The sequence below is a fragment of the Strongylocentrotus purpuratus genome, unplaced genomic scaffold (assembly GCF_000002235.5).
Source record: "Strongylocentrotus purpuratus isolate Spur 01 unplaced genomic scaffold, Spur_5.0 spur5_scaffold_9, whole genome shotgun sequence".
Taxonomy (NCBI): domain Eukaryota; kingdom Metazoa; phylum Echinodermata; class Echinoidea; order Camarodonta; family Strongylocentrotidae; genus Strongylocentrotus; species Strongylocentrotus purpuratus.
This window is the reverse complement of record NW_022145615.1, coordinates 17,207,192-17,219,041: the sequence shown is the minus strand read 5'-3', so window position 1 is coordinate 17,219,041 and position 11,850 is coordinate 17,207,192. Positions and strand designations below refer to the sequence as shown.

Genomic DNA, 11,850 nt, shown 5'->3' with positions numbered 1-11,850 from the left:
ATCATCATCATCATCCTAAGCATCACCACCATCATCATCAACATCATCACCACCATTATCATCATCGCCATCATCATCATCAACATCATCACCAGCATCATCATCATCACCATCATCATCTTCATCCTCACCATCATCATCATCATCAGCATCATCATCACTGCTTTATTTATTGCCTAGCAACGAACTACTTGGTGTCTTAATGCGACTCATATATAACAATCATTATAGCCGTTTATTCACTCCGTATGGTGCATAAAACAGTAATCATACCTTAATGAAATAACGATAAATATTTCGCTATTTCCTTCAATAATATTCTTTCCAGTCTTTATTTTGATTTAGCCTTCAAAGACGCATTGATGTGTGTACGGTATAAGCTTAGTACCATAGTCGATTAAACACATTAGTCACATTCGCTCAACCGCATGCGTTGCTAAGTGATATGAACTGCGCAACAAAGAACTCGGCAAACGGAATACCACACGCATTGCCACTTATCTCCATGTAAGTGTTGTAACAATAATTTCACAGACTGTTATATTCGACGAAGCCGACGTTTGACCCAAAATTATCATAATGATTATCATTCTAACCGAGTGTGTACCCGGCGCCCGGTGTTTACGATTCACAGGTAAACGAGAATGCATTAGTCGACTGTAACGATGCAATAATTTATTGACTTTTCTTAATGAACGCCTTGTATTCATTTATGAACAAAGAAGTATGTCGTATGGTAAAGGTTACACGTTTACGGAGCCCCTGAAATGAGCCCTCAATATCGACGTTTCAATTAGCGTGTTTTAATTCTAGAGATAATCACAGTGGACCAAAATCGATGGAGAAACATTGATCAAGGCTTCATTCTTTCTGAAAGGAAACCTCACCAAAAGTATAGGTGTAGGTATTCTGAAAAATGAGATGTATTCCTGCCCTTTGATGAATAATATTCATTACGAAAATGTACAAGAGATATATAAATGAAGATATTCTGACCATGATGTGATGCCTTTTAGCATGACATGGTCGCAGTCATTTTCTTGAAAAATGTGACATACCAGGTGAAGTTGTACATGTATCATGCACTAAGCTCCAGTTGAAAAGACTTTTTAAATCAATAACAAAATCGCATCCATACATTTGAAACCATTTATTTGATAAACGACTTCACATAGTACGTCACGTTATCAAGAAAAAGGTGATGCCCATGACGTGCTGAGAAACTGTACGAAAGTCAAACATTTTTGCTTTATACCTCCATCTCCAAGTTTGGAAGCGCTTAGTGATTCTAATAAGCGCTATATAAAAACTGAGTATTATTATTATTATTATTATTATCATACACTTAGGTGGGGAATCTTGCAGATTAATGGAAAAGAATATAATAATTCTCTCAGAATAAGTTAAGGTATATTTGGGTATGGTTTCCTTTAATATCCGTTGCACATGAATTAAGTGACATTTCGGTTGTGTTATAGGCCATTTTCGTAATGTAACCAATTTTGATGCATACGTCTTTGTAAAGTGCCTCGATACGAATAATGTCAGTCACCTGTCACAAACCATTGTATTTCAATAGTCAGAATACAAAATGCATATAATTATTATTGTTGTTAAGAAGGGCAAGCCATAATGTGTGTCCTACCTAGCAACAGCTAATCAGTATGCAATTCAAATTCTGACGATTCATTGTAGGGTGAATGAAAAATGAATGAAAGGCAAATGATGCTTCGTGTGTAAAGCATCAGAAAGAATTTCAACTGAAATTGGTATGTACAGTTTCATATATTTCTAATTCAAAAATCACAAACAGTGTTTTCAACGCAAACATCAGACCAAAATATTATAGGAATACAAATCGCAGTTATTTGTTTGCACTCATCTTGTCTTTACTCTCTATTCTTTGAACCTTATTGATATATAACTCGGATGTCCTAGAGACTTTCCCGTTTCATTTCCATCCGGTTAAAAAGAAATCATGGATCCTCTTCCAGTGGTTACCCCCCCCCCCCAATGATCTTGTTTGATTACCTGTCAAAATAGCCATGGGAAGCCTGTGCAGATCGTGTAGGTACATGTAGATCCATTGTCCATTCCTAGGCACTGCCGTTGGGGTTTACTCCCATTTACGAAAGGCACATTTCTGAAGCTCATGAACCGTTGATTGATTAGTTGGTTACTTTTGTTCATATGCCATGTCAAATTAACTATGCATAATATATTTTACAAAACATTAACACTTCCTTGAGAAATAAGGAAATAATTAATCCTGAATCATAGTAATAAATAACTTGAAAGAATGTTTTGTTAATCATTAAATACGGAAATGAAGAGTAAACCTACTTAAAAGCTAAACATGTTGCACTGAAGCTTTGTTGCAACATCAGTTCTTGTTGACAAAAAACTCAAATGTACAGTTCGCTCGCGGGACGTACTTTATACCTCTGTCGCTCTTCTAAGTCAACTTTCAGCCTTTTAAAAGCTAAGTCTTTGGCTTCAACATAGATATTGTGTAACAGGAAAGTGGAGGAGAGGGCGACGAGTGAGACAAATATAAAGGGTACGAACGTCAGCAGTGGCGTTGTTCAGAGGAGCACATGGAGAAAAGTGTCCCTCCCACATTCAAGTCTGGGGAGGGAGGATAAGGAGAAGAATAAATAGACCAAACGAGAGGAGGGGGGGGGGTGATAAATAGGAAATAAAACGCTTCTCCCTCCCCACATCGATAGCCTTGTTAATCAACATTTAATCAACATGATATCCAATGAGTAAGATCGATGCCCCTCCCTCCCTACCTCCTTCACGCTGGTGCCCCCCTTAATATTAGGACACGATAAGCTTCCTAACTGCACGTCAGCAATATGCTAGCTCCATAGTTTACATTGATACTTCTACCCTCCCCTCTGCGGTGCCCAAAATAGAGGACTCAGTGAAAATGTCAACGATTTTCAAGAGCCATTTGGTGAATTGGAAATGGTTCTCATAAAAGTCGTAGTACAAATTCAGGCAATTAGCATTGATACTCGTGGAGGCTTTTGATGGAGAAATTCGCACTTGATGTGGATTCTGAAAAGAGCCGGAGAGAGAGAATCGGGGATTTCTCTTAATGTTCGAATAACGTTAATCGACTAGCTTTGGCGGAGTCTTTGACATGTGACGTGCGAAACTAGCCAATGGCGTGAGAGAATAAGAGTTGCGGCGCCGTAAAACTGTGGAACCTAAAATAACATGTTGATGGTAAACATGGTAGGCCTACTGTACGGCCTCGAGACGGTTGTTTGATTTAGAAACAAGATTACACTCGAATAACCTAGTTACCTGGAAAAAGAATCGTTCATAATAGAATTCTCTTCATAGCACTTTCTCATGTGTGATACGTTTGCAGACATTTCTGATAGAGTCGCTTTCATAGTTATCTATCACCATTACAAACATTCCTTGTAATCACTTTGTAATATCAGTGTCTTCTATGAGCAATCGTCCTATGTTATGGAAGTATATAAATAATGATATAAGAAAGAAGTTACAATGGTGAAAACTTTTGAATCCATAGGGAATTAAAAAAAACACACATTTCAAGGATATGCAGATATATACAGATTGATATACAGTTTTTAATGATAAACGCAAATTGAATAGGCCAAGAACTAAAATATATCTACTGTGATTGATATGATATCTGATGAATCTTTACTGCTAAATATAATAATATAATATATTAATGGGTTGTTGTATAGCGCTCATGTCAGTCAGATTTGACCCTCCTGGCGCTTCCAATTATTACCCATATTAACACAATGATATAAACTGTAATATAAAAAAAAATTAAAAAAAATCGTAAAAGCAATTACCTTTCTGATTTGTTGTCCTACAAGTCATTAATTTACTTTACAATGACGAAGAAAATCTAGTGATTGTCGTCTAAGAAGAAAAAAAACACCGCGCCATATTAACTATAAATGTGGTATAAATTTCCAAGCCCAAACAACATTTTCGTTATTGTCTTAGGGGGGTCGTGCCGATTAACTTTAAATGTGGGACAGATTTCCATATCTACGTGCGAGTTTAATAACTACAACATGCAATCTAATCGCAGTTTTGCGTGTGAGTTAAAAATACATATATTCTAGCTAGGGGCGTTTGTTGATTTGCTCTTTCAGACGGTTCAAACCATATATCCAGGGGGCGAACCCCAAATGTTGTGGCTTATTTTTAGACATGGGATGTTGTAAAAGGTGTATGCCCTTATCCAAAAGTTTCTCTCGATTTTAAAAGGGAGGGTGCATTTCAAAAGAGGGAGGTGATGTAGACTGCAAATCTTGTCTGTTATTTGGACCCATGTCTTATGTTATGTATCATACGACCTAAAGCCTAATTTGGTTTCCGAGCACACAATTCATCAGTTGTTATGCATATTATTACCATAGCAGCGGAAGCTAAGAGAGATTTAAATATCAAAGTCTGACAAAACTATCATCTGACGTCACACTTCCTATCAAAATAGTAATCTGCTTGATGATATCATCTGATAGCGTTAAGTTCGATTTTTCATCTCGCTATTTTACCGTTGCTAAGGAGAAGGCAGCCAATAGCAACCAAAATTGCCACTTTGGATCATATCAAAGTGCTTGTTTTAATAGAGCGCTATAACTTTTTGTTATTTGAATATAATATTAACTATATGTGTGGGCACTTTTCGAGAAAGTCTCAACTCATTAGTGATGACGATTTGTTAGATATGGAGAAATATGTATTCAGGTGCAATTAATGTTTTCTGGAAATATTGTAAAACACAATCACATTATTTTGGCTCAAATTATTATGCAATTCATCATTAAGACTAGTAAACATGTTATCACATTGTGGGAATTAAATTATATTTCGTATGCCACGTCACTCATGTTAAAATGATGTTCTGATAAAAATTAATCTCCAAAATCGTTTAACATATACATGTCGACCATCTTGAAAAATGGCGGCCTTTTTTTTAGCAGCACTTTTTCGAGGTAGGCCTTTTAGAAATTGTGCAGGCAGGTTCCCTGTTCATGTCAATACCCACCAACCTTTTACATTTCCTGGCACAAAAACATCTTTTGGCCCCTGGTTAATAAACATTTATTCCCCCGACAAGGTTCGTTGTTTTTCTGCCATAGGGAAATATGACTGCGTAGCAATCTTGCAAACGCGTCAATGCTGCTGGCTCAAGTTATAACATTAATCTCTGCGTTTATTTCATCCCCTCTTTCTCACTCTTTCCTCTCCCGTCCCTTTTTCTTCTCATTTCTCCGCTCTCTCTCTCTCTCTCTCTCCCGATCTCTCCAGTCCTTTTATTCTCTCTTTCATAGTCTCGCAATTTCTCGCTTTATTTCCCTCTCCCCTTCCTCCCTCACCGTTACCCCTCTCTTCTATCTTACAAATCGTTTCCTCTAGCTCACTTTACCGCTTTTTATATCCCTCACCTTTTTTTCCTTCTTCCGCCCCTTTTCTCCCACTCCATTTCTCATCCTCCGTCAATTTTTTTTCTTTGAAAACAACATCCACTTTCCTCTCTTAGTGTGAAAAATCTATAGCTTATAATCTATACCTCACTTCGTGTTATTCATTTTACCTTCATAGTAATACAGGCCAAAGTACGGCAGGAATATTATTGCATACCCGCGGGAAGAAAAATATAACTGCGAAAAATACACCTCTCCATCTATAAAGCCGTTCAATAAAACACCTGCCTGCTGTTGCAGTAACGTATCACAAAGTTGTAACATATGTTATTCTTATAAATTCACATTCTCTCTTGTGATAGCCTGTAAATGTACGTGCACTTGATGCATCGCAAATTGTTTTTGCTCTTTACCATTCTTTTTCCCTTTAACCTCTATTGACCTGTCATGATTTGCTTGTAATATGTTTACCTGCCCACGTAATGTGAGACCGCTCCGAGCAATCTAGACGGTGCGTTATTATGGCCATGGCGTCGCCAACACCAATATTTCCCCCTCCAAAGGTGTATACAGTTGTATATAATTATATCCATATTTGTATAAGGTAAAAGGTGCCAAACAAACATTGAGAAATAATAATACCTAATGTACACCAACGCCTTTATCTTATCGATTTCGAGGTACATGTACTATAATGAGCTTTGAAATTATCGAACAGGTACACAGTCATAAGAATTAGTCAAAGCCTTTAGCTTAATTTTAAGGTAATGTATGCTAGTCAGAGAAGATTATTGAGAGAAAAAAATAACTCTTTCATAATTATGTTGCCAAAATTATTTGAAAAACGATGCTCTCAAGTCGGTTTTAACGCTTTTTGTTTTCATTTATGGCATGAATGAGGTTGAAAACTGCTTATTTTGTATTTATTTATTTGTATTTATTAACATTTATTTCCTTCTCAAAAGCACAATATAAAACACAATGTATATATACATGATATATGTAACAATTATTTCAACATAGAGTATACAGTAAATAATTCAGATACGGAAGGAGAATAAGAGTATTATTTTTTTTTATCGGAAATGTGATTGTAGATTTACTTACTATAATTGTATCGTGTACTAACTCCTCTATTCATTGTATTTATCATGATTATAATCTAACATTTAGTCAGTATGTCATATCCCATTACAGAAAAAGATTCATAGCTCTACATTTCACAGAAAAAAAATTGCGGTTTTTTGTGAGCAAAAACCAAGTGAAAAGCGGGCATACTTTAAACGAAGAAATATAATCAACAGTCACGGCAACGCTATCCAAATATAGCTGGGTAACATGATTTATAAACAAATTATGATAATAAATCTTCCGCATCGGCTTTAACCACCGCTTGGGGGACCGAAAAATATTCAGCCACAGCAAGAAATTAGGTCCTTAAAGGAAACATACCATTTTGCGTTGTGCAATGCCGGGTTGATCTCTCTCTAGCTCTAAATCCCACTGCCTTTGCATAATTCCTACCATACGAAAACTGAAAGAGATAACTCGAACTTTAAATAAGTGCTGAAAAATACTTCATGTAGCACTCAAAATAAGAGGTGGTAATATTTAAAAGCAAACTCATAATTGCATCAAATTTTATTTTTAAAACACGAATGTAGTTTGGGTCCATGGATTAATGAGCTGTTATTCTGTTTATTCTTCCTGTAAAATAAACACAGATTATCATGATTATAATTCAGATCTGTCTGGAGTAGACTAGCAATCTATCGTCATTCGTGTAGAGAGTTTTGTTGTTGGTGTCAGATTAGTTACGGCGCTTATAAATAAGTTTGGATATCAACGCCAGTATACAAAGTAGGTGATGTACATGTAGATGTATGAATACTTCACATTGAGTTTCCAAAAACTATTCGACGGCGTTTAACGATTTTAGTTTTGAGCGATTTTTCGGTCTCGCTCACTGAAAACTGTTTGCTTTGTATTGTTACCTTATGACGCACATCGGCCTATACTGTATGTAAAGGTCAAAGATTGGATATATTCTTTCCTTTTCTCTTTTCCATCTTTAGCGCCATCTCAAACATTCCACCTGTGATCTGAAAGAAGAACCGTTCCACGAATCTTTGACAACAGTAATATGACTCTTACTTTAGAATGTTTATGTAATGGGGGAGGGGGGGGGGGGTAACAGAAATATGATTAAAATTTGACACGGGCATCTATTGGCACTACAGACGCTTAACAAAATGAGATCGACTTTTTTTATTGGGCGATTACTTTTAGGACGATCAAAACTTCAATCTAATTGTCTGTCAAAGGTCGGTGGAAATTCCCAGTACCTTAAAATAGACTGCCACACTAAATACGGGACCCCTAAATACATACATGTATATAAAGTACAACAGTGCAACACTTCCACATCGTAAAGGCAAGGAGTATATATGGTTACTGATTTGATATAACACCTAGACCGACACGTAGCTACACAAAAAGAGGTGAGTGCATTAAAAATGTCTCTGTCATTTCCAAAAGAAATATGGAGATATTTTTCAATACTCTCGTTTTTACATCGACGTATATATACTAGATTAGGCAGACTCCAAAACACTTTATGAGGCTTTGTTTGTATTTGGTTTTCAAAATCCTAGTTTTCCTTAGACTGAAATAATGAGTCTGGGTCTAGATCACTGAACTCTTCGTTACATGCTGTATAATTCAGTGGTCTAGATGTCTTAGTGGTGATTGATGAAGAGCGATTGCGCTAAGACCAATATGAGAATGGCGTTTGTATAGGAAATGCTATCAGTTTAGTAAATCATGAAGAAACAGACTACAATAAGAAATCTAAACAACAACAAAAGCTTTGCCAGCCGGTGAATAATCCGGGGGGGGGGGAGGGGGAGGGGGGGGGGGGGTAAGAGCACTATTTTTGTTTGCCTAATTCGTTAGAATTTTGGTTTTAAATAATTTGTTTTGTTCTTCTTCTTTTTTGGCCAGGCCCCCCCCCCCCCCAGCGGATCCGCGCCTGCCTTCATGTTTAGAGTATCGCTTTTGATACTTCATCCACTTTAGAAGTAAAATGTGTTGCCTGCTAAGTTTTAGAGTAGCCTACTGTTGTCCAAAGCCATAAGCCCCCTGTTTAGAATAAGGTATGTTTATTTCCATATCTGAAGGTACATGTAGATTACGGATCATAATAATTTGTAATACTTGGTGCGATGTACTCTCAAATAAAGGTACACAGATGAAAACTCTAGACAGATAATAAGCTCACGTTTGAAATTCTTTGTATAAGGTTCCAATGCAAGTGTCACGGCGGTCAAACCATGCAATTTACGCTGAGCCGCGGTAACTGCATTTATAACTCACACAAATTATCTATTTCTCCCCTTTTTATCCATCTTTGTTTGTTGTTGTTGTTTGTGTGCTTTTTTCCGGGGGGGGGGGGGGGGGCTACACGTCTTGCAAGAGGGACCCCACATTATGCACACTGCAAATCAATTATCCTATGGACACAATAAAGAAATGAAATGTAATTGCTGAAAAAGTGCATCCGTGTGCGCTCGAAAATCAGAACGACATAATTACAGGAGACATAATTATCTGCTTTTATCCTCGGGTTTTCTCATTTCGTAAAAAAGCGTGTTGTATCTAGAAGTGCACCTTCTTGAGCCCCAGTAGTTTTATTATTATCCTCATCAGTATTATTATTGGCATTATTTTTGTTATCATCATTTACCCCACTACAATGTAAATTAATTGACTGTAAAGCCACAAAGGAAACCTTTTTTAAAAATTCATTTTTCAAAACTACAGTTGATGAATAAAATGAAACACTGTGTATCTTTTAATACGATCAGATGAATCAAAGCTACACTAATTATTAAGATTTTTCTTTTTCTTTTATCTCGTATTCTTGTAGATTTCGAATCATGGCTGATGCATTAAAGAATGTTATTGCTCAGAGTCTAGAGTGTCCTGTATGTCTGAATACCTTCACCGATCCCAAGATCCTGTCTTGTTCTCACACCTACTGCAAGGTCTGTCTGGACAACCTCTTGGAATACCATGGCGACCAAATGCTCCGATGCCCTGTCTGCAGAGCTAAAACCCAGGTCCCAAACCAAGATGTCAGCAAATTACCGGCAAATTTAGCTTTGAAGTCTCTCATAGAAGACGTGAAGAACCAATTCCAGTTTTGCACGAATTGTAAAACGGAGAACAAACCCCAAGCTGTTGTCTACTGTCAAGACTGTAGCAAGTATCTCTGTATTACTTGCCACAACACACACGCTCAGTGGTCAGACTTCATCAGTCATGAGGTCTTAGCCATGAGTGAGATCCTATCAGGAAAGGTATCAGTTCGTAGGTACCGTAAATGTAGGAAACACCCAAAAGAGGATGAGGAGTGCTTCTGTTCCGACTGCAGGAGATTTGCCTGCTTCAGGTGTGTTGTCTTGGATCATAAAGACGAAGGACATCGGATCATCGAGGCAACTGTGTATGAAAGAAGCCATATGAAGAGTAGCGAGGACCTCAAATCAAAGGCGGACAAGAAACGCGCTTGCTTTCAGAAATACGTTGATTTCATTGATGAACAGAAGGAGCGTGTGACCAATGTGCAGAAGCAGTGTACAGATGATATCAAAAAAGCATATGAAGAAGCAGTCCGTCAGTTGACAGAGAAGAAAGAAATTCTCATTGGTGAAGTCAATGGTAGGATCGAAGGAGTAGAGAAGGAACTGGACGAAATGAAGAAATTGGCTCAGAAGCACATCACTCACTTGACCACGATATCTGACATGGTAACCAATAAGACAAAGATACCGTTAGATATGGATGCTTTGGCTGCACACGACACCCTATGTCAAGACTTACAAGAGGCCTTAAAACAAAAAGATCCTGACTACAAGCAACCGAGGCAATCGAGCAAGAAAGGGAAATGTGTCAGTTTTAATAGGAACGTTGGAATAGACGAGCTAGGTCTCGGTAAAATCGTAAATGCAATTGCAAAGAGCATCGCTTTGCCCCGTAAGAGTAACATGAATGCCATGGTTAGTACACCAGACGGTAGGATGGCAGTGGGCTGTGGTAAAGGTGGAGTGGAGATCTTCTCTGCTGATGGCCAGATCCAGGAGAAAGCTTTCAAGGATGTAAAGATTCTTGGAGTAGGGTTTCTCTCTGATGATCGGTATGTTATACTTGATCGCTCATCGCTTAACAATATCACACTGTACACACTAGAGTACACAAAGTTGAATGTAATGTTTGAGACTCTGAGTTACGATGATGGTGGATTTGCTAACCTCGCTGTCGACGGTGATGATCAGATCTATGTTAGCTACTATTCAGCCAAGAAGATCCAGGTATTCTCACCAGCAGGTGGGAAGGCGACCACGGAGATAACCTGTGATGGGTATATACCTGAGCAGATTACTAGTTATAATGATTACCTGATCATCGAATCCTGTCAGACAATACGATTGATTGACAAACAAGGTGTTGTAAAATATAAACTAACGAAATTAGGTGATTACCTACACTCTGCTGTGTCTCAAGAGAATACAATCCTGATAGCCACGAGGAAGAACGATATAGGTTTGGTCAGCATTGATGAGTACACTAACGAGCTGAAGCATGTCCGGAACATCGTCATTGATTACAGGATTGAGAAGCCTGATAGACGGTGGTACTATCTCCAGCAGTACCGATCAGGAGAGATCGCTTTCTGTACTCCTGATAGACTCTATATATTCCACTGAAAATAATGTATGACTCCTCCTTCTTACACTGTATCTCTGTCTTCAGGCCCGTATGTGCGACCGGACCCTTTTATCTAGTAAAAACAGGCACGCGGGCAGATTTAAAGTAAGATAAAACATAGTACTTCTTTGAAAGCGGACCCCTTTCCACCCCTTGTTTTCAAAAGCTTCTATATAATAGACCTGGTGTTCTATGACTTTAAAAAGGAAGTACAACATCTTAGAGGAATAAGTTAGAGCTTGAACTAGTAGAAATGGAGTTTGGGTGAATGTTTTAAAATGACACTCCTAAATAATGTAGATCAATTTGAATGATTAAATCATTCTAAAAAAAGAAGAAAAAAAGAGTGACCTTTCTTTTAACATACTTCAAATGTGTTTATCTTTTGAGATTTTGTTGTTTATGATAACTCTACATGTTGATTTAACTTTTTTTGGTAGTTGTTATAATGTATAAATGATGTAGATACAATTCGATTGTGGACTATTTTTAGGTCAGAGATAATAATCCTAGTAATCGACTTTATATGTATTGCCGTTTAATACGATTAATTTTTATGGTCTTTATTTACAAAGCACTACATATTACTGTCCGATATTTCGTTTTGTCTGTGATTCCATTTATTTAAGTTTCTGTCCTTAAT

General features: G+C 37.4%; 1 protein-coding gene across 1 annotated transcript; it reads left to right on the top strand.

Annotated features, from left to right (window-relative positions):
- The first annotated feature begins 9,376 nt into the window (after positions 1-9,376).
- Positions 9,377-11,206, top strand: LOC105442360 (tripartite motif-containing protein 2-like). Its single transcript, XM_030976353.1, has one exon. It carries the CDS (start codon positions 9,377-9,379, stop codon positions 11,204-11,206), a length of 1,830 nt encoding a protein of 609 aa, XP_030832213.1.
- Positions 11,207-11,850: the final 644 nt, after the last annotated feature.